The 23,438-nt window shown below is 37.6% G+C and overlaps 1 protein-coding gene and 1 long non-coding RNA gene across 5 annotated transcripts; one reads left to right on the top strand and one right to left on the bottom strand.

Moving 5' to 3' along the window:
• Nucleotides 1-4,811: 4,811 nt before the first annotated feature.
• Nucleotides 4,812-11,156, bottom strand: LOC113724972 (uncharacterized). Of its 2 annotated transcripts, XR_011823015.1 has the most exons (10): nucleotides 10,985-11,156; nucleotides 10,798-10,868; nucleotides 10,463-10,654; nucleotides 10,276-10,346; nucleotides 9,904-9,999; nucleotides 9,412-9,633; nucleotides 9,189-9,261; nucleotides 7,450-7,573; nucleotides 6,123-6,230; nucleotides 4,812-5,305 (listed from the first exon to the last, which is right to left on the bottom strand). It is a non-coding gene; the product is annotated as an uncharacterized lncRNA (long non-coding RNA). The 2 variants fall into 2 exon arrangements; XR_011823014.1 differs by lacking the exon at nucleotides 10,985-11,156 and having other exon boundaries at nucleotides 10,798-10,978.
• Nucleotides 11,157-12,893: 1,737 nt separating this feature from the next.
• LOC113716983 (calmodulin-binding transcription activator 4-like) lies at nucleotides 12,894-23,081 on the top strand. 3 transcript variants are annotated; one of them, XM_027241588.2, is made up of 13 exons: nucleotides 12,894-13,123; nucleotides 13,938-14,063; nucleotides 14,177-14,292; nucleotides 15,058-15,146; nucleotides 15,379-15,424; nucleotides 15,938-16,340; nucleotides 16,927-17,051; nucleotides 17,327-17,417; nucleotides 17,510-17,733; nucleotides 19,206-19,885; nucleotides 21,000-21,720; nucleotides 22,201-22,491; nucleotides 22,768-23,081. In XM_027241588.2, the coding sequence occupies exons 1-13, from the start codon at nucleotides 13,111-13,113 to the stop codon at nucleotides 22,855-22,857; spliced, it is 3,015 nt and encodes a 1,004-aa protein (XP_027097389.2). In that variant the 5' UTR covers nucleotides 12,894-13,110; the 3' UTR covers nucleotides 22,858-23,081. The 3 variants fall into 3 exon arrangements, with proteins under 3 accessions (XP_027097389.2, XP_027097390.2, XP_027097388.2); XM_027241589.2 differs by having other exon boundaries at nucleotides 12,976-13,123; nucleotides 15,932-16,340; nucleotides 16,927-17,021; XM_027241587.2 differs by having other exon boundaries at nucleotides 12,976-13,123; nucleotides 15,932-16,340.
• The last annotated feature ends 357 nt before the right edge of the window (nucleotides 23,082-23,438 follow it).

Here is a 23,438-nt window from a genome sequence, read left to right as displayed (position 1 = left end):
AATTGATGGCGCATTGCTAATTCGTACCGTTACTATTTAAATTTGTGCAATGTTAGGATTTAGGAAGTAAAAATGTTGATTTAGCCTCATCCATTGGTTTTTTTTTTTTTAATGCTAAATTTTAATAAGTTTTTTTTTATCAACAATATGGGAACAAATATGAGAAAAAATTTAGCAGTAGTAGCTGTACATCTTTACTATGCTAAAAGCGAGAGTTGGAATTGCTACAGTGAAAATGGACCGGTTATCTCGTGATTGTTGTGACTTTGAGGGACGTTTTGGTTTTTTGCCATCTGGTAGTAGTGGCTTTGCTGGAAATTCGCTGCTGTCCGCATGGCCTTGTTTCCTTCATTCTTTCCGTGACCTTCTCTACCAGGTGTTTCTATTTTTAGTACAAGGGAACCTTGCACTCAGTTGCAAGCTGCTACTCGGTTGATTTTTAAGTCAAGAGGGCCCTCCTGTTTTGGAAAAAAAAATTTTAAAAAATATGAAAGAATCCCGTGGCCGTGTAAACATTTTTTTTTTTTTTTTTGCAAAAGGATAAAACTTTCTTCATAAAAAAAATGCAATTTAAGAAATGGATTATAGTTTTTAAACTTTTACAGTTGTCCCAATTTTTCTTTCGAGCATGAAAAAATGATTTTATGAATACATATTTTCAGATTTTAAACACGAGTTTGTTATCTCATTTGTAAAATAGATCTACTGCCTAAATTATGGGCAACTTCAGTGGCTTTTGCATTCATGCTTCAGTTGTGTGCTTGGTCAATTTTGGTGGCTTTTGTGTTTGTGCTTCAGAGTTCAGACGTGTATTTGTATCTTCATCATATAGTTGTAGTTGCTTCAGCTCCCCTGGTGAGTGGGCGGTGGGTGGTGTCCGAAGCGGTTTGTGGGAGTCGCACAAAGCTCTCTTGCCTATGTAATATTGAGAGAAAGTCATCTGAAAAGCAACATATTGGATGTGTTTCTTTCTCCAATTGAAGACCTGGATTTGGCGGCTTTACAAGGTGAAGTCTTCGCACTCTCACCTACGGGATCTTGTGAGCAAGCCATCTCGAAAGCAATTTCTTCTTCCAATTAAAAGCTTCGGGTTCCATAATTTTGCTAGTTGAACTCTTTGCTTTATTTCTGTCTTTTGGTTTTTCCTTATAATGTGAGGTCTAATGAGTCAGAATGTTTGTTCAAATCATTGCAATGGTTCACCAAAGGGTGTTAAAAATTTTAGAGATATTTTATAGGTTTCAACTGTTGTGAAATGGGAGCCATTGTTAGACTTGCTATGGCCATCTTGTTGCATGATTATGGTTTTTCTGGTGATCAGTTTTTATGTTTTGTTCCCACTTGAAAGAATTTGCAGAACAATTGAGTGCATGTGATGTATATACAGGGATTTGTCTAATGCATTGATTACGCATTTTAAGTACGATTTTGGCCTCAATAAAAGGCCTATCTGTCCTTCAAATTTCTTTCATTTAATATGAATGTGTATCGTCTTTGTTGGGTATATTTAGTTAGACCAAGTGATGTTATCCTGTATTTTTCAAAATTATATCTGTTAGCTGTACTTGTTTAACCTAGCACAAGTTAATCACTTCTATGGCATGGTGAAAGTAGAGATTGAAAGTAAAACGACAAGAGATCCCATCCAATTAATGATCTTTTTCTTGGTTGATTAGGTAATTGTTGATCATTCATTTTTTATCTGCTCTAAATTAAAGGTAAGCATATCTCCGGTGCCAGCATCACTTGTATGCACAAATTCATAATACTCGCATGTAGGATCAAGTTTGCTCTTATGCAATTATGTCTTGATGTCTTGTCTTGTTGAATTAAAATTATTGGCTACTCTCTAAGGCCATTAATTTCAGAGTAAGATTATTATGGAATTTACTGGCTTGCCCAAATTGGACCATGTAACAACCTATTACAGTTAGTTTATCTTTATTGTTCTAGCAAAAAAAATCTTTTTGCATTGACTGTTAGATCGTTGATAATTTATTGCAGTTATGAAATACTAATATATCATATCGATATCTCACGTTAAGTCAATTAGTAGTCCAAGTCCAGTAGGTACAAAAATCTCTTCTGCATCATAAATAAATTGAGTAAACTAATAACGACAATAACCAATTTACCTAAAGTCAAATTCCCCATAGTTACTAGCACCCATCATGTATTTAATATATAACCATTTTATATTAATTCACTTGCCTTCATTTGATCTTGTTTAACACAGACTCAGGGCAACCTCACGCATCGCGTGAGGCTGAAAAAAACTAGTTTGATGTAAGGCTCCCACTTTTTGAGTTTTGGTCTCGTACCATCGGCCAATTCAGCACAGCAGTATAAAAAATTACCTTACTTAGTGGGCTACAACAAGGACATTAAGCCCTGATCAGCACTCGAACACGACAAGGACATGGGACACAGATGGACATTGAGTGGCCCCTATACGTGAAATCGCTTGATCTGGATTCACTGGGTTGTATCCGGCGTCAATGGGCCGAATAGTCTGGGCTGTATCCGGCTTCAATGGGCCCAATCCGGCTGCAAATTGTAATGGCCAAAATTTGTTGTCATTTGCAGCTACATATTAAAAACACAACTAACTCTATAATGCTGTTAAATTGTTCATATAAGCATCTAAATTTGGATAAAAAATTAATCTTTTTATTTTAGTGGACGAGATAAAAGTAAAAGTATTGGTGTAAAAAGCATACAAGTCATGGTCAACAAATCAACAACAAAAGGCACAAATAGTTTTGGCTGAGCATAAGGTTCAACAAAATAAGTCAATCAGAAAATTCTTCTATTTCTCTTTGTTCATAAGATCTATATGTGCAGATTATATAAGATTGTCTATCCTAACTGTTCTCAAGTGATATCAATCACAAAAAAGCGTCATCTTAGGAAAGCAATTGATACCATTTTTTATTGTAATTATGGTTGCTAATTTGAAATGAAATAATCATTGTTTTGGTTTAATTAGTTAATCTTATTTATTTAGTGCCCCGATCTTTTTTTTTAATAATGCATAATGTCTTAAGGCAAAGTAGTACTTTCACTGTATCTTGTATAAGTAATGCATCCAAATTTCTGATAAAGGAGGTTACTGTAACTTTTAAAATCTCAATGGAGGTCGATGAAAGTGTCAAAAATCTCAGGGAGGTTTCTAGAATTATCCCTTATTTTTAAGGGGAAGGAAGGAGGAAATGAATTGTAGTGGCGCTGTACTTGTGCTGCGCTGTCCTGTTCCTTACCGCTCCACCAGAAGCATTCATCGATTTCCTCGTGCCGAAAATAATTGATGAGTCAGTGGAGTTCAAAAGCCTCCGTGTTCTTAAAAAAAAAAAAAATTTTTTTTTTTGGTATTTGACCATTCTTGGTTGGGCTTAGTCGTGGTGTTCACACCATGTTATGCGATTGAAGTGAAGAGTTTGAAAAACAGACTGAATTTGAAGCACGTGAGCTTTGATTCTTATCTCTAGGACTACAATACAGCGCAGGAGAACTCAAAACCAGTAGCTGCCCCTGACAATCACGTGCTTGATTACATACCTTTGTATTATATTATATTGGCTAGTAGGTAAATTACACCAATGCCAAAGGGGAAACTTGTTATTCTCTGGACAGAAAGAAATAATCTGCCCTCCAGTGGCTACTTAAAAAAAAAAAAAAAAGTTTTGTGTTCTCAATTCACTGATGAGATAAAAATAGTAGTATAAGTACTTATACTACTACTAATTATTTTCAATAAATAAGATCTTATATTCAAATCTAATCTCGTGGCCGTGGCCTGGACGCGGAAAAAAACATCACATAACACTAGGAGGCATAAACGCACTTCGTGCGATGGAAATGTAAAATGCCCTGCCGAGTTTTGTATAGAGCAAAAAGCAAAATATATCAAGTATAGAAATTGTAATTTATGTAGAAAAAATATACCGATTATTAGTAAAATCTAAAATGAATGGATCTTTAAACATGTAGTCTATGGAGTTATGTCTATTCAATAATTTGTTTTGCATATGGAAACTATTTGCAAAAGAAATCACAATAATTAATTATTAGTTAAAAAAGAAAAAAAGGAATTAAAAAAGAAAAAAAAGGACATCAAAGTTATCCAAGAAACACTTCAAACATTCACTATCAAATTTGTTTGTTGCTTCTAGTTAGTGAATACACGAGAATGGGATACCAAACACCTAAAATTCATATTTGAGATAGCATAGTTCATCAGACAATGTAACTAAATATTAGGAATGTCTCGACCAAATGTGCTTAATTGTGCGTGGTTAATTGTTCAGTTGAGCGTTTTCTATGAAATTGAAAGGAGTAGAGCTTTTTCCATGCTATGCTGATTGTGGACTTACCCATATCGAGCGTATGGGCTATCATATTCACTCGGAATCACCGCCAACACCTGCACCTGCACCATCACCAGCAACAGGAGTGGCAACAGAGGAAATGAGAGCACGAGGGGAAGTACTCTCTACTTATTGTACTGTTTAAAATTACATGTACTCATCAAGCCTATGGGTCGAATTAATCAAAACTGTAGTATCTACGTCCGACACAATAGCCATTTCTTTGGTCTCTCTTCTTTCCCAGTAGAAAACCCAGGCAGCCTTTCAACTGACTCATTCTTGTGGAGATTATATACCATCCATATTTGTACAAAGTACTTTGTTTCAGAAAATACTCTATAAAGACAAAAATAATGCTTGTAAACCACATTGTTATACCAAAGAACTTCCAAATTGCTCATCCACAGAAGCTACGACATATCCCGTGCAGAAAACACACTCAAGTCCGGCAACAAAATTGACATTGCACGTAAACAAAAATTGTTGGAAACAAGTACCACATCATCATTTTGTCAACATTACTTTCACTAAACACAAAACTGAATGGCCAGTGGCCCTACTAATATTGCAAAAAATACCAAATCTGCACTAATTTGAAGTCTATGAGGGGAAAAACAGATTTTCAAGTCTTTAATTGTTTAAGCGATAAACAAACGGAGAGAACTCCAACACAGTATGAACTTAGTAACCCCTTTGAGATCATTGACCACATCATATGGAATTGGGGTTACAGTCTCTAAAGTTGCACCTTCTACCACGAAACCAGGTTTGGGGCCTTCAGGTTGCCTCTTGGTACTGATGACCTCACCTCTTGCCTTTGCTGCAGCCTTCAATTCATCATTTCTCCTGATTCTATACTTGATTTCCTCGTTGCATCGAGAAGGCTAAACATGCTCTACGCAAACATGAATCCTCATCCTGATAATCCTGTTACCAACCTGCAGGTAAAATTCGTGGAAGCAAAGATCAGCTTGCTTTCAAGATAATGGGATATAAAGTAACAATGTCATGATGATGTGTACAAAAATTTCACTATTAGAAACCAGGATGTTGATCAATGATGCAGAAGGAAGCAGAAGACAACCTAAACATTCTTGGGTCGCTCCTAATAGGTGTATCATGTATCTCATACATCAATAAAGCAACAGGGAGTTTAGTAAATGAAACTCATGCAGCTCCTTGAACAGTGGCTATTAGTGAAAACAGAAAAAGTAATGGCATGATATGGCATCTTGCAGTCTGCAGGAGCTAATTTTTATAACACACTCAAAATTATGCTACTGATCTCATCAGTTGAAATAGAACATCTATTTCAAGTTGAATTCATTTATTCTTTTTAAGCTTTTTCATATTTGTTCTTTGGGCTGTCTAACAAGTATTATACACAAATCTAATACAGAAGATTAGAATAGAAGATAAGTGCCAATGACTATCTTATGCCTTACTGATTAATAGATTAACACATTGTTCTCAATGGAATGGAATAGGAAAATATTTCATGAAACCCATGCTCACAGTCTCACCAGATAGGAAAAAAGCACAAGTACAATTTGTTTTGTGCGGTAGTCTATCTCTGAGGTTCTGAGTAAGCCAACTAATTGGGTTCAAATTGAACATTAACCTGACGTTTTACATAAGTAATTGTACTTCGAGTCAACATTCTGATAATTAGAATAGATGTTACATGTTAAGTTAATGCATAACACTTAGCAGCTGAAGACAAGGAAATTAATGCAAAAAAAATAGAACACTTGCCCAAAGAGATGTCCACCCAAATTGCACCTCTGAATCATAACCAGTTTTAAATTTTAAGTCCTTGCCAACTGTGTGCTCCAATCATTTGAATCAAAATTAGACCTGTACCTGCACATGTGGAATATCAGAATAAAATAATATATCAACGTGAAAAATCGAAACACATATCAATGGTAACGACAAAAGTTACGCAGATTGCCTCCATCACCTAGTGGCTTCCTTCTCTAGTTAGAAGCACATCCCACCATTTTAAGGTTTACTTATAAGAAGCAAAAAACATTTATTTCTATGTCCTAATCATCATAAATTCATAAGAAACTCAGAAGCAATTCTTTGTGGATTGTAAGCTGATTATACATAGGATAATAGCATTACTTGCATTAAGCATCACAGGCAAAAATAAAATATGCAGGAAAATAAACAAGAAATCAACCCCTGCTTGCTAGAATTTAGTCAAATTTAGAAAATGCAAAAACATTATACCGAAATTTAATCCACTATCAAGTATCACAATAGAATTCCTAAGGCGGCTTTCTAAATCTCTGCTATTCCAAAAGATCCAAGTCATCTCCTCAAGCTTAATACATCACATTACATAATAAACAAGCATATTAATCACCAATGCAGAAATACCCTTACTGCATTCTATAATCACCGAAAAATTTTGGAGAGTCTGCTTTATAAATGCAGGTGAGCATTCGACAACTTTACAAATCAAAAAGTCAAAAGCATATAGGAATTGCAAGAGACACGGACCAAAAAAAATTTTCTTTACAGATCAAGAGGGTAAAACCAGATCTAACCAAAAAAAAAAAAAAAAACCACCGCCACCAAGAGAATGAAAATATAAAGTCATTATTTGTCTCATAAGACCTGATGTTCTCTATATTGACAACAAGATAGAAGCAAAATTAGATAAATAAGATTAATGGAATACATAAATTTCCAATTTTTAAGCAAAATTGTAGAAGTACAAAACTTCTTTCTGAGACTTGCAAAACCCAAGCCTGTAGCCCAAAGAACCTACAGCATTTAATTTGCCACAATTGAAGACATACTTAAAGAAACCAAGGTACCATATATTTCCTTTTTTCAGTGCTTAGGCAGACACAAACATACAGAGTTAAAGAAAATCAAGCGCACTTCATAGAAAAGATGGATTCTTTCACATCTTGCTAAGTACTTCAAACGTACACCAGTCCAATGAACAACGTTTGCAAAGCAGCATCTTTAAGGGGTTTTAAGCGGCTTTCAAATAGAGCCATGAAAAATCAGTGTTATAAAATTTAAGACCATAATTACTCAAAGGCCAAAGGAGCAACAATACCACAACTTTTGGGATGGCCTGCACGGGTAGTTTTAGTATGAGACGCCTCTATGACCTGGATCACAGAGGTCCACCGAGGAAGGGAACTATGGATCTCAGACACACGCAGAGGCTCCATGGGTAGCTAGAAAAAAAAAAGGGAAAACAGGTTCAGAACCTGAGAGAATTCAATTCTATAAGCGCGCTTAAGAGCAGCAGAGGTCGAATGTATAACATGACCAAAAGAAAAGGGAAATACTTTAGAACGAACAAAAGAGGAGCAACGGAAAAAACATGCATAAAGTTGCGCCAATGTAAAGTTCATATAACTGTATTAGAAGCATAAGACAGCATGATGTTATAGCCACATCATCAGGCAATCTCAGAAATACAGCTCATAATCGTCCAATGGCCAACGACATCGCAGTAAGCGAGTTTTTTATTAACTAAAAAAAAACCAATAAAGTATCAGAGAGCATGATAGCTAAAGGGGCAAAAGAAAGGCAGTTCTCCCTCTAATTCATCAATTAAACTGAAATCCAAAAAAGACAAAAACTTTATCGAACAACAACAAAAAAGCATCAAAATTTCTCCGAGTGTAGGGAAAAAAAATATCAAGAGGTAGGGGAAAAAAAGCCAGTTAAGTGTGACAGACCATGATAGCAAAAAAGCAAAAAGAAAAGCACATTTCCCTCCAATGCATCAATTAAACAAAAAATCCTAAAAAGACAAAAGCCCCAACCTTGACCAAGTAGACAGGAACCAAAAGCATCAAAATTTGCTGCAAACGATGACGATGATGATGAAAAAAGAAACAGATTATCTATAGATAGGCAAAAAAGAAAAAACCAATAAAGTATCACAGAGCACGATAGCAAAAAGGTCAAAAGGGAAGCAGATTCCCCTCCAATTCATCGATTTAACCAAAATCCAAAAAGGCAGAAAATGATCAAACAACAACCAAAAACAACAAAATTTCTCTAAGTGAAAAAAAACCTAATTATCTAAAGCTAGGGGAAAAAATTTAAATGCACGAGGTAAAACCACTGTAAAGGAGCAGATCCCTAGGTGTAAGAATTGGAACAGACGGCAACACAAAAAAGAGAAGAACCGGAAAAAAGGACATGCAAGTTTAAAACTAATTTCAGCTAAAAGAGAAAAGCAGTTCTCCAATACGGATAGAAACAAACTAATTTGGTTAATCAAGTTAATCAACCATGAACTATTGAAATATTCGGATTTTTTTAAAATGTAAACATCACGATGTTATAGGCACATTATCAAAGAATCTCAGAAATATAGGCCTTGACCATCCAATGGTTGGCGACATTGCAATAAACGAGGGGCAAAAAAGGGGCAATAAAGTTTCACAGACCATAATAGCAAAAGGGGCCAAAAAAAAAGGGTTCCCTCCAATGCACCAATTCAAAAAATAATCCCAAAAAGGCAGAAACTTTACCAAGCAACAACAAAAATTCAAAATTTGTCTAAATGATGATGAAAAGAAAACCAAATTATGTAGAGACAGGCATCAGCAACAGACCAAGAACAGAGAAGAGGAACAAAAAACAGAAGGGTTTATTTTTTTGGTCAAGGGACAGTTCCCTTTTATTTTCTGGAGCACAAGACAATATAGCAAAAGGTGGGGGACCAGAAGGGGAGGGAAAAAGTGCAACACTCCACAGACAAAAAGCATCACATGACAAAACGCACCAGACACTGGAACAACCCTGGAACAACCAGGAGGGGCAAGATCGTACCTTGGTTCGAGAGAAAAAACAGAAGGCCTGCGTTCGGGATGGGGAAAAAGGTAAAAGACGGCAACTCCTTGGCCTGTAAGGAAACAGTTCCAAGAATCACTGAAAGAGTAAGATAAGAAGATGGCTCGCATCAGTGGTGAACATAAGCTATATAGCAGACATTGGCAGTTCATTTGCCGAAACCACTCAGACACGAGGCAATAGGACGATTCAAAATGCTCACAAATGCACACGTAGCTAGAACCAGTAAGAGAACAGAACCCAAGTCTCCCAAATACACGAGCCGGAGCATACCTTGCAAGAAAATATTCTCAAATCAAGCAACACAAGATAAGATAAGATAACATAACATAAGATAAAATAAGGAAAAAATGAGGAAAAAAAAACACACAACCACATAACTGGCTTTACTAAAGTTTGCAACTTTCCGGGAGCCGGAGCATACCTTGCAAGAAAATATTCTCAAATCAAGCAACACAAGATAAGATAACATAACATAACATAAGATAAAATAAGGAAAAAATGAGGAAAAAAAAAACACAACCACATAACTGGCTTTACTAAAGTTTGCAACTTTCCGGCGAGCAAAATAGTAAATCTAGAGGACCTAAAGGATCCAAAAACTAAAGAAGACAAAAAAAAAATCAAAGAAAAAAAAAAGAAAACTCGCACAGAAAACCGCAACTAATCGTAAAGGAAGATCAAGAAGACTTACAACGGAGGAGGAGGAAGAGAAGCGAACGGGCGGCAGCTGATCTCGACCACTGAAACCTAGAATTGGCCGATGTCTGGCTATACGGGCCTTGTGCGGCTGCAAGAAGGGGAGAAAAACCAAAAAAAGAAAAAGGAAAAAACATGAGTCTCAAGCTCAGGACCAAGTAGAAAGCTCACGGCAAAGGGTGGGAAATGAACGGCCAATGTCTGGCCACACGGGCCTTGTGCGGCTGCGAGAAGGGGGGAAAAAAAACTCAAGCTCAGGATCAGGTAGAAAGTTCACGGCAAAGCTGCATCTCACCGAAACGGAAAAGGAAACGGGAAAAGGGAAAAAAGGAAAAGGAAAAGGAAAAGGAAAAGGAAGAAAGCTCACCACGGAAGAAGAGAAGAGAAGAGCAAACCCCAAAGCCACAGTTTAAGCAACGAATGAAGAGAACCGGATATCTGAGCAGGGCAGTGAAGCAGGCTTAGAAGCAGCATTGTCCAAAAGAAGGAGAGAGAGAGAGACGGTAGCGGTAAGAAGAGCCATGTGATAGTCCCGGACAGAGAAACAAGTTTACCAGATAGGCAGCGCGGCAGACAACGCAGCAGGAGGCACATGGGATACCGTCAGAGGAGAAGAGGCGCGCAGTGCGCGAAGAACACAATGTTTTCAATCCACATGCGCGGCACGTGAGAGGACGACGAAACTCTGGCTGAAGGGCGTTCGCACTTTATCTACTTATGTTGATGGCCACACGGGCCTTGTGCGGCTGCGAGAAGGGGGGAAAAAAAACTCAAGCTCAGGATCAGGTAGAAAGTTCACGGCAAAGCTGCATCTCACCGAAACGGAAAAGGAAACGGGAAAAGGGAAAAAAGGAAAAGGAAAAGGAAAAGGAAAAGGAAGAAAGCTCACCACGGAAGAAGAGAAGAGAAGAGCAAACCCCAAAGCCACAGTTTAAGCAACGAATGAAGAGAACCGGATATCTGAGCAGGGCAGTGAAGCAGGCTTAGAAGCAGCATTGTCCAAAAGAAGGAGAGAGAGAGAGACGGTAGCGGTAAGAAGAGCCATGTGATAGTCCCGGACAGAGAAACAAATTTACCAGATAGGCAGCGCGGCAGACAACGCAGCAGGAGGCACATGGGATACCGTCAGAGGAGAAGAGGCGCGCAGTGCGCGAAGAACACAATGTTTTCAATCCACATGCGCGGCACGTGAGAGGACGACGAAACTCTGGCTGAAGGGCGTTCGCACTTTATCTACTTATGTTGATAAGTCACCAAAGAGAATTCGACGGGGGTAAGCTTTTGACCGTACCACTCCTACGCTAACTTCAACAACCCTTTTGGCGGACTTGAAACCGAGTCCTATATTTTTTTCTCCCTTTTTTGAGTTTTGACAACAGTTTCCTCTCTCTCTAAAAGTCATTAGATGGCTAAACCAAACGACAGCCAACCATTAGTTCAATGGCCACCACTAAAGCATTTAAGGCTTGATAGAATGGACACTTAAGGTTCAAATTTTACCTATCATCATTCGTCACTAAAATGTGGTAAGTCACTTTAAGTGTCTTTCAGATGGTTGCGTAGGACACTTGTTTTAGTCGATAAGTGATTCAGTTCTCTCTCGATTTCCTTTTGGGTTTCTTTAGGTCCAGGTTACTTTAAACCTTTTTTAGAGGGGTGGTGCGTAGGACATTTGTTTAGGTTGATAGGTGATTTAGTTCTTTTCGATTTTTTCTTGAATTTTTTTAGGTTCTCCTACAAAACAGAATAAGATAGAATAAGGGTCCGTTTGTTTCAGAGGAAAATGTTTTCCACGAAAATATTTTCCTAATTTCCCGTGTTTGGTTGTACAAAAGTTACTGAAAACATTTTCCTATGTAAAATATTTTCACTCATCTTATGGAAAACAACTTCCCTTCCAAACTTACTGAAGTTGTTTTCCGAAATGCATGTATCCCGCCTGTAGTATATTTCAAATTTACTGAAAATATCTTGTAGTATGTTCTTTTTTTTTTTTAGTGTAAACAGGAGGATTCGAACCCAAGACTTCTTCCTTACACTCCCTCTCCCGTACCACCCAACCCAACCCAACCCTCCCCCTAGTATATTCAACAAAAAAAAAAAATCTCATCCTACTCATCCTATGTTAGTAATTAATTATGTATAATAAGGGCATTATTTTCTAGAGAAACTTTCAGCAGTGAGAGTGCAAGATATATGTCACAATAAGCATTGCATGTGATTGATATTTGACACTAAATGGCCAGCAATTTGTTTATTGCTTAAGGAGATATTTTTTATTCATATATACATTTCTCCAAGATTTTTTAAAGTTAAATAATGAGATAAATTTTCTTATTTTGCATGGGAAGAAGTATGTAGTTATAATGTGTAGAAAGTAAAGATAGAGATAAAAGTGAAAATATTTCAAAAGTTAAACAAACACCAGAAAAATGAAGTAAGAAAATATTTTCAATAAGCTAACCAAACACCTGAAAATGATGAAAGGGAAATGATTTTCATGAAAAATTACTTTCACGGAAAATATTTTCCCAAAGAAAATATTTTACTTCCAACCAAATAGACCCTAAGTGTAAGTTTATCATATTCCGCAAAAAAAAAAATAAAAATACAGCTCCTAAATAAATAAATAAATAGTACGTACTAGTAGTCTGCAAATATATATTTTTTCTAATTAATTTTTTTGATTTTTTTTTCGCATTAAATTGCAGTACTCTTATATATTTTCATTTTGTTCTCTTATTCTCTGTCAATCCTGCGCCTTTCGCACTCCAGCACTCGCTGGACTGGACTACTGGAGTCTCTAATAAGTGGAAGGAAGCCTCTCGCTCGCCCGGTTGTCGGTCACTGGCCAAGTAGCTCAACTTCCCCAAGCTTCGTAGCTAATCCAATAAAATCTCTCTCTGCCATTTTTGGCCTTCCCGTTGAGGCGTTGATCCCCCGAGGGTGGGTTAAAGGAGTTTTTAATTAAAAACAATCTGGGTTATCCTTCATAATTTGGGTCGTGCTTTCGCTCTTCCGCGGCGATTCTACTTTGGCGAGTCACTTGGGAGCAGTTGACCAGTGACTTTGGCGGTGGTCGTTGGCTGAAATTCAAGACGAGGTCTGAATATTTGCTAATGAACTGCCTTCTCTGCAATTCCTACGGCTTTCTCATTTTTTTGGTAGAATTCTTTATCTTCTGGACGCAGTGACTTCAAATATGTCACAATCAGGTTAGACTCTTCTTCTTCTTCTCCTTTTTTTTTTTTTTAAATCCGAATTTTGTAGTTCTAGATTTCGCCTTTTGCTCCATCATTTACTTGCTTGTTTGTATATGCAGCAGCAGGATTCCTCTTCATCTATGTAGGTTAAGTTGCAATTGTGTAGTTGGTACACTTTATATCTTCAGCTCCATTTTTCCGGTTTCTATTTTCCTCTCAACCTTAACATTTTTTGTTCGATTTTATTCGGTTTTATTCTTGAAGTAATTTTTCTTAATTAATTTATTTTTTAAAAAATATTGAGCATTCTATTTTGCTATGAATTAATTATGTAGTTAGCTCAGGCGTCAAATATATTTTCTTAAACAAAATCAAATGAATAGACGAAATTGATAACGGAAATATTCTGGCTGAAGTTGGTATTGTTAAATTGTAAAGCTTTGCCTATGCCTTGGACCGAATTACACGGTCATCATGGCTAACGTGTCTTGTCTGATACAAAATATCTGCATTGCACAGTCGTCATTAACTCCTCATTTGAGATTGGAGGATATGCTGAGATTGTTTTGATAAAATGAATATTAAGCCATCAATGTTCTGGTTGGGTTCGAGGTTTGCATGTGTTTTGCTTACTTGTGCACGTTAAATTGTCGTATATTTGAGAAATGAGTGGTGGCATATTCAGCACCTTTTGTAGTTCGCTTTACAGTTTAGATTTCTTCTGTGAATGCACTTTTTTGCTTTTCTTGTGCTCACGCCTTAATGTCAGACACACCTTTTGTCAGGGCCTGTTTTTATATGTGTTTGCTACTTTGTTGGACTTCAGGGTACAATTTAAATGATCTGGTTAGAGAAGCTCAATCTCGCTGGTTGAAGCCTGCTGAAGTACTCTTCATACTACAAAATCATGAGAACCAAATGATCACTAATCAGCCTCCTCAAAAACCAGGAAGTAATCATCTTATGTTTTACCTCTTGAGTGCAATTCTTAAAACCTTGCCCTTCCTTGGGCCTGACACCTTATATGGATGCTTCTTTGGTCTAACATAATCATTGCCTCAACAGGTGGATCACTGTTCCTTTTCAACAAGAGGGTCCTTAGGTTTTTCCGTAAGGATGGGCATAGTTGGCGGAGGAAGAGAGATGGGAGAACTGTTGGTGAAGCACATGAACGGCTTAAGGTTGAATATTAACAATTTTCCTGTTATAAATATCTCGATCCATTTCTATTTTCTACATACTTTTTAAGTGTCTGAGTTGACCCTTTTCTGTGAGGTTTGTCTTTCTTGTTCTTTTAAGTTACATAAAAAGACTAGTTGGCAACTAAGTAAATAAGATAACATAGATAATGTTCAAGAAAATGGTGGTTTTAAAGAAAAAAAAATTAAATGGAACTTCCAATTTAGGGCTGTTGGAGCAGTACATATTGTGTTCTGAAGCAAACTCATTTAACTTACTGCAGTTGAAGATGAAAGATTGCTCCCTTCTCCCAATTCGTTTACATTGGGAATAAAAATGAAGGCTCATTAAATATATCAATCTAGCAGTAGGTTTCTTCTTTTAGCAGTACATATTCTTTTGCTTGGACCATATTTGTTCTGGTGAAAGAAACTAGTTTCGGGTGGAAAATTAGCATGATGGCTCGAGAGTTTTCATTACATTTCGTAAGTTGCTGCTCCTATCAACCCAAAACTTTTTGAAACATCAACAACGGTTTAAAGTGGTCGTCCTGGGGAGCAAGTCCTTTACATAAGCAGTTGTTATCCTGCATTTGTCTGAATAACACGTTTCTTTGATAAGGGCACTAGCATTCCAAGATTTTGCCTTATCCTGCTGTGATACTGTCTCCACCTTGTCATGAAGTTCTAGATACAATATGCTGATATCTTATTCATAAAAGACTGCAAAGTTCCATGCTTTCAGCTTACATCTTTTTAAATGGCTAGGTTGGAAATGTGGAAGCTTTAAATTGCTATTACGCACACGGGGAGCAGAACCCTAATTTTCAGAGGCGTAGCTATTGGATGTTGAACCCGTAAGTTAATTCTTGTTATCATGAATTTTTCCTGGTCTCCTTAGAAGTCAAGAGATGTTGGCATGTTAGATGGTATCCTATGTAATGATATACTGCTGAGGTTAGATGATTAATTGAGATTATGAAGTTATGCAGTGGATCTCCTTCCGTCAGATTAGAGCTGATTCTTTTTTTTCAATTTTCTCATTTTTTCTGATTGTCATTGCAAGTCTTCTTTTTAATGTTTGGGCAGGGCCTATGAACACATTGTTCTCGTTCACTACAGAGATATAAGTGAGGTGAGAGTTCTTCAATCAGATTATTGTAATAATCTCATGTTGTTATTTCAACCTTTTGCTAAAAGGACGCATCTCATTTTTTATTTCTTTGGTGATTATGCTCTCCCACTCCATGCTTGTGCTTCATATTCGACGGTAACCCTATTGCTGGATGACTTGCCTAACCATTCAGGGCCTTGTTGCTAGGGGTACTTCAAATTTGATGCACAAGGCATGGCATTTCCTGTTGACATTTGTGCTTTTAGAAAATCTTCCCGAAGCTTACTTTTAGTGATTGTATCAGATTTGAGCTTGGCATTATCAGTGGACACTTGTTAAGTTTGCCTCAGCTTTTAAGTGTTTATGGACTAACATGTTGCTGCACCTAGTCGTCATTAATGATCGTTTACGTGCAAAGAGTAGATGTGTTTTCTACATGACTCTGTTTACTTGGTAGTTGAAAAGTACTGTTGGAGTTGATAACTGACTGAACTTTAATCAACCTTGTGTCTTGTGTGACTTTTTAAGCTGCAGGCAAGGAACAATGCAGGAACCATATCACAATTTTCTCCAATATCCTCCTCTACCTTCAGTCAGAGCCCGATCTCAGGCAACACTCAGCAGCTAGGCTCTTCTCCTCTCCTCGGAGAATCTTATGAGCAAATTCACAATTTATCTAGTCCTGGATCTGTTGAATTTAGCTCTAGTGTTGTCATCAAGAGTAATGGAATGAATTACTCACAGGATATAGAGAGAACAGAGGAGGTTACTAGTTCATCGAGCCATGACATCAGTCAAGCATTGAGAAGGCTTGAGGAGCAGTTAAGTTTAAATGATGACAGGCTGGAAGAAATTGGTAGTTGTTACACACAGAATGAGAACTCACACGATTCAGAAAAGTCCACACAGGGTCAAACTCCATCTGTTCCAGGACAAGGTGATTGAAGCATTCTTCTCTTGAACCTTTTTCCAGGCTTTTGTTATTGGTTTGTTGCTTCACTATGCAATCACAATACAGCACTTTCGTTCATTCTTATGTAGAATTTATAGTAATTATGATGAATGTAATTGGATGTTTTTTATTGTTGAATTTTGCTTTTGAAACTCTTGTAACTTTTTTCCTTTTGCAGTCTGATAACTTTGAAATTGCTTTGATATGGGAAGATGACTTTTGTTTCATGTTTTCCCATTAAACATTTGATCTTCTTGCCGTAAAGTTGCTGAACGATGTATTTTATATATCTTTTAGTCCATGATGCTTTAAGTTGGAGAGTGATCTCTTCTTATCTGATGGTTGTATGTGAACAGAATTGTGCTGATGCTTCCTGTTCTATATGGAGCTTGTCGAGCTAAAAACACCTCTTTTGAACATTCAGGGCTTCTAGCTATGTTGCTATAGCTTATAAATTCCCTTTATGAATGGTTTTATGTTCTATTGATCTTTTTCTTTTACATGAGGGAATCTGTTGCTATAGAAGCCAGACGTGGATAAGCACAAATGCTAATAAGTCTTTCCTTTGTAGGTTATGAGATTGAACACCAACAGCAATCGTTGGGACATGAGGGCTGGACAGAGATGCTAGATGGCTGCAATAGTTCAGAAGATGTTTTGGCACAAGTGAGACATGTAGACAAATTTGACAGAAATGTGAGAATGAATAATCACTATGAGCATTCATCTTCTGCCTGTGTGGTACCAATCGTATCTGTTTGTTCTTATATTTGATCATTTCTATGCCATGCTAATTTTCTGATGTGAATCGCTGCTTACCTTATGTTTGAAGTCAGTTTAAGGTGCATATAACTACCACACCACATGTTAAGACCCACGTCCTGCTTTGTGCATTTTTTGCTTAAATATAATATCTTTGTTAAGCTGTTCTAGTCTCAATCTTTCAAGGTAATTAACCATATGCACAACAGGGTGTGCTTCTTGATGAATGGACTAAAGAGCTGGTGGCTGAGCAAGATGGTTATACTTGGTTAGATTATGGAGGAACAAATGCTCAAGATGGTAGTCTCAACTTTAATAGTAGCTTATATTTGAAACCTTCTATTTTGTAAATTTGGGATGCTGAAATTCCAATTACCTTATTGTCCTGCCAGTTTCTTTACCAGTTGCCAAGGAAGTCCAAAATCTGGCATATCCTGCTTATTCAGCTGCAGTAAAGACCTACATGACCAACCCGGACAATTATACAACACTATTTGACCACAATCAGATTGGAATCTCCCTTGAAGAGGATTTGGGTTTAACTATAGCCCAAAAGCAGAAATTTACTATTCAAGAGATATCTCCAGAATGGGCTTATGCCTCGGAAACAACAAAGGTACTCGTCAGGGAACTCAATTTTGCATTTACTTTTAAACATGGACATTCTTCGATTCTTCCTATGAATATTACTGAACAATGATTCCAGTGTGCGTGTAAGAGGTCCGCCATTATGTTAGTTGGAACTAACTAAGCGTTGAATAGGAGGCATGGGATTCATTGGTTTCATATCATTGCATTTGTCTCCCTAGTGAGCGTTATTTTTGTAGAATCTTTTGGTGATTGGTTGCTTAATTTAATGGTCCTGCTTCTGGTCATATATGGTAGAGTTCTTGTTGGAAGTACTTTGCTTCATGTTCTAAATTGATTGGTAAGCTGTAATCATCACTATGGTGTCTTGCATGGCATGATTAGAATAATGTAAACTGAAATGGTACATAAAGGGATCCTAAAGGTAAAACAAGTGGTTAGGTATGAGCACAAGATCTACTTCCATTTGTTGTATAACATGGATAATTTCTGCAGAAACAAAAGTTTTCTTAGCAAGCAAATCTGCAATTATAAGTGCTGTTATCTTGCTTGTTGCTAATATTTTGTACCTAGTCTGCATGATGACCGTCTTCCTCTATGATGGCTTAGTATGACTTTTTGTCATCCAAAAGGTTTTTACCTACTTCGGCCAATATTTGTAGAGAGCTTTGCTGCACAAGTTCTTATTGTTTTTACTCTGTCAATAGCTGTTTTTTTAACTATTCCATCAATGACCAAGTCCCTATTTGACTGTTCTGGTCAAACTGTTAGATTTTCCTTAGCAATTATTTTTCTCATTGACCTTTTTTCCCCTCAAATAATAGTTTTATTACATGGTAGATTTTTCATGAATTTTGTCATCATTGTAACCCCCAAAATAAACATATATACACAAGAAATGATGCCTGAAATAGATTATTTAATGTGTGAAAGGCAAATACTGACATTCAACTAGGGCAAAAGGGTGTTTCTTATGTCAGGAGGTGCAAAAGGGATGGAAAATATTGAAAATTGAAAAGTTGAAGAACAATAGTTCAAATTTTGAAATGAAACTTATGTACAAACTGTGTGAGAGAGCTCTTGAAGAAGGAAAGCTTCGAACAACAGGGATTAGGTAATAAGCTGGCCTGACAAGGGTGAGGGAAGAAACAGAACTTTCTCGGCCAATCAAGAGTGTGAGAGATTTGGTTGAGGTGAGTTCTAATCTGGGTCAATTTTGTTACAATTAGAGAGAGGCGTTCAGAATAGATTTTCTACATGATGCTTTTAACTGGGCCTATCATAAAACTTCTACGGTTGGATCAATCTCAGAATACAACCTGGGAGATCGACAAGATCTTTTGAGTATGCAATTATTCATGTTGAATTTGATGTAAATGGTTATTTCTCATCTTATGCTTATGATGAGTACCCTGCGTTCTGGTCAGCCTGGTTGATTATGTTCTGCTTCTATTTCTCCGCTTGGCATTGTAAATTCAAATATCAAGAATCGTATTGCAGGTTTTCATAATTGGATCATTTCTCTGTGATCCATTGGATGCTGCATGGACTTGCATGTTTGGTGACATTGAAGTTCCAGTTCAGATCATTCAGGAAGGGGTCATTTGTTGCCATGCTCCTCATCACTCGCCTGGAAAAGTCACAATTTGTGTCACTTCCGGTAATAGAGAGTCCTGCAGCGAAGTCAGGGAATTCGAATATCGTGTTAAACCAACCGTTTGTAGTCATTGCAGTCAGCCACAGAGAGAAGCTAGTAGAAGTCCTGAAGAAATGTTGTTACTTGTCAGATTTGTACAGTTGCTTCTATCCAATCCTTCAATGCAAAAAGGAGATACTTCTGAATCAGGAGTTGATTTATTGGGCAAATCCAGAGCAGATGAGGACTCATGGGGTCAAGTCATAGAAGCTCTTTTGGCGGGCACTTCTACACTATCTATCACAACAGACTGGCTCCTAGAAGAACTTGTGAAAGACAAGTTGCAAAATTGGCTTTCTTCAAAATCACAAGATGATAACATGCCATGCTGTTCCTTATCAAAGAAAGAACAAGGGGTAATACACATAATTTCTGGTTTAGGATTTGAGTGGGCCCTGCACCCATTTCTCAAGTCTGGAGTCAATGTTAACTTTCGTGACATAAATGGTTGGACTGCCCTTCATTGGGCTGCGCGTTTTGGAAGGTGGGTAACCCCTTCCCTTTACCTATTCGTTACTGACATTCAGAACTTTTTATTGTGTAAATTAGCATGACTTATATGGAGTTTGAGTAGGTGATTGGTAGAAATGCATGAATTCTGCCTGATTACATAATCCAAATTGCTCAAACTGGCAAGACAGAAGGACACATTCACCTGTGATGCCTTTTCTGCTTGATTACATTGCATAATCCAAATTGCTCACATTCACCTGTGATGTCTTTTATGTGATTCCATAAATCTTTTCGTTGTTTGCTTCCGATAGTGCTGGCCATACTTTTCAACCTTGATGGAGCAATTACCATTGGTTGTAGCTGAGGAGAAATACGCCACAAAATATGAAACTGGTTGTTATTCAGATGGCTGAAGTTTAAAAAGAAATTACATTCTGTTAATGTATGGGGTGCTGTATCATAAATGTGGAGGAAGTGTTTATTTGAAAGGCCACAGCTTTATCATTTAAAGATTCCATAGTGTGTTATTGGCAATACACCAAATTATTTGACTTTTGGCCTTCACCCTGTTCTCTGTTGGCCACAGGATCTGTTGGGTTCATTGTGAGGGAAAGATAGAAGTTGAAGATTTAGTTACTTCAGTTTTGGTGCATGATTTCCGGGTTTTTTGTTGGGGGGGGGGGCTGGCAGGTTTAAGTCACTGAATGTGTTGACAAGACATATATCTATTGGAACAAAGTTAACATAAATGGGGAGAATATGACACTTATAAAAGCTCTGGATTAACTCATGTTTCTTTACTGGATGGTTTATGAGTTAGTTTCTCACTCAAATTATCATACATGAGTTCACTGCAATAGCTTTAAGAAAACTTCTTCTTCTTCTCCTTTTTTTTTTTTTAAATCAGCAGCAGTGTTTCTCATGGAGTGCAAAGTTGATAGGCTGCACAGGTTTTTTTCCCCTGTACTTCATTGCATTTCGTCTGAAAGTTTACTCTTGATTTGTTTGTGGTTGTAGCAGCCCTTCTTGCAATCATGTTTGCTGCACATTACCTTGAAGATTTACTGCAGTGCATTTATTTGTTTTTGATATACCTCATGCATATTTCTACATGGGAACTCTGTTTACTAAAATCCTTGTTACAGGGAAAAAATGGTTGCTGCACTGATAGCAGCTGGTGCATCTGCTGGAGCGGTTACTGATCCCAATTCTAAGGACCCAACTGGGAAAACTGCTGCATCTGTTGCTGCCACTTGGGGAAATCCTTGTTACAGGGAAAAAATGGTTGCTGCACTGATAGCAGCTGGTGCATCTGCTGGAGCGGTTACTGATCCCAATTCTAAGGACCCAACTGGGAAAACTGCTGCATCTGTTGCTGCCACTTGGGGCCACAAGGGTCTTGCTGGTTATCTTTCAGAAGTGGCACTAACTAGTCATCTCTTTTCCCTTACCCTGGAAGAGAGTGAGCTATCAAAAGGATCTGCTGATGTAGAAGCAGAAAGAACTTTGATTAACATTCCCAAGACAAGTCCCACTACAAACGAGGACCAGCTTTCTCTGAAGGATAGCTTAGCTGCTGCGCGGAATGCTGCACAGGCTGCTGCACGCATACAGTCTGCATTCCGTGCACATTCTTTCAGGAGGAGGCAGCAGAAAGAATTTGATATTTCTGCTGCTTCAAGCACATCTAGAGACGAGTATGGAATCCTTTTATCTGACATACCAGAGCTTTCGGCTGCTTCAAAGTTTGCCTTCCGCAATTCGAGGGATTACAACTCAGCTGCTTTATCGATACAGAAGAAATATCGTGGTTGGAAAGGTCGCAAGGATTTTCTTGCATTTCGTCAGAAAGTAGTGAAAATACAGGTGCCATGCTTTCTCTTATGGGCAAAGTTTTTTGGGATATCTAATATTTTGTTACCTACACCTGAGTAACATAATAAAATATTCAGTGAGGAAGATCATGACTGTCCTTTAACATGCCCTTAAATTTCCTATTAATCTTGAAATACATTTGATAACTTTGTTGAGAATCAAATGTATAATATTCATCTTCAAGTTTCTGAAGACTGGTATCTGAAATTTTGAGGCTGCTTGAAGCATGATTCATGATAGCGTCAAGTGCTTCTCTGTCATATGAATGATGAATGTACATGGACATCATTGCTCAAATAAATCAGAAGTTTTGATACCAGGAGACTTTCTTAATCATTATTTGGTTTTTTCTTCTTGGTGTATGAATTGCATGTGACTAGCACAAGACCACCACACCTGTTAGAAATTTTTCAAGCTGATGTTGAAAAAGATTGGAAATACTTTGTCTAATTCTGAGAACTGTCGTGGCAGGCTCATGTGCGAGGCTATCAGGTCAGAAAGAATTATAGGGTATGCTGGGCCGTGGGTATTCTGGAGAAGGTAGTTCTTAGGTGGCGTAGACGTGGAGTTGGTTTGCGTGGGTTCCGCCTTGAGACAGATGCTATCGATGAAAGTGAGGATGAAGACATTCTAAGGGTCTTCCGTAAGCAGAAGGTTGATGCAACTATTGATGAAGCTGTGTCAAGGGTATTGTCAATGGTTGAGTCTCCAGGAGCGCGCCAGCAGTATCGCCGCATTCTGGAGAAATATCGTCAAGCTAAGGTAATCTTGGTATGGCACTTAGGTTGGTAGACACTATTTACTTTGCACAGTGCAAAACATGGAAAGTTTTTTGGGGTATGACAAATCATATCTTATTGTAATCTATAGGGACGGCAAACCTAGTGAAGAAAATAGTGCATGATTTTCTCCAAAATTTGTATATCCAAGCATATGTTGAATCTGCTACCTTCCTATATGAATTTTAGCCTTTATATTCAATTAGCGCAAGTAGGGAAAGATGTTCATTTACGCCTGTTAAACACTTCAATTTTGCAGGCTGAGCTTGATGGTGCCGAGAGGGAAATATCCTCGACTTCATATGACGTATCTAGCATGGAAAATGATGACATTTACCAATTTGTGTAGATGCGATGGATAACTTGGCTTTTATTCTAGACTCTGTATGTGGGGATAGATGTAAATTGAAGTTCAGGTAGCTTAATTTGGTTATTGTTTAGGGTTAGCTAGTTTGATTGGTTATATTGCTGAGATTGGCATTTTGTAAATGCGCTGTGCAGTTTGATGTAAATGTCAATGGTAGGGCTGTTACGTTTAAGAGAAATTTGCGATAAATTTACCTTTTTATGGTACATGACCATGTGTGTATGATTACACGATGTTTGCTCCTGTAAAAGTGAAGACGTCCTCGCGTTGTTTTAGCATAATGTATTTAGTGCAAGGCTTTTTCGCGTTGGCTGGAAGAAGGCACTGCTACTTAGGGTGAAGTCCTTTGCTCTTTTCAATGTCGGCAAACAATTTCTCGTCATTACTTTTAGGAGGCTAGCTGCAAAATTGATCTCTTGTGCGCACGGCAGAATTCCAAGAAGATGAAAAGAGAGGAAGAATATGTACCAATTAACCAGAGTGGGATGGCTACCGGAACTCTTGATTAACAACACCGACTTGATAACATATAACAATTTCACGAGGAGTACGGGGTTATCTCA

This window comes from Coffea arabica, chromosome 11c (assembly GCF_036785885.1).
Source record: "Coffea arabica cultivar ET-39 chromosome 11c, Coffea Arabica ET-39 HiFi, whole genome shotgun sequence".
In the NCBI taxonomy this organism is placed as follows: domain Eukaryota; kingdom Viridiplantae; phylum Streptophyta; class Magnoliopsida; order Gentianales; family Rubiaceae; genus Coffea; species Coffea arabica.
This window is presented reverse-complemented; position numbering and strand designations above follow the sequence as displayed.

Bases quoted from the DNA above. Each gene is read 5' to 3' on its own strand.
- LOC113716983 (XM_027241587.2), top strand. The intron at 15,147-15,378 runs GTAAGTTAATTC...ATGTTTGGGCAG, and splicing joins AGCTATTGGATGTTGAACCC to GGCCTATGAACACATTGTTC. The intron at 19,886-20,999 runs GTGGGTAACCCC...TCCTTGTTACAG, and splicing joins TGGGCTGCGCGTTTTGGAAG to GGAAAAAATGGTTGCTGCAC.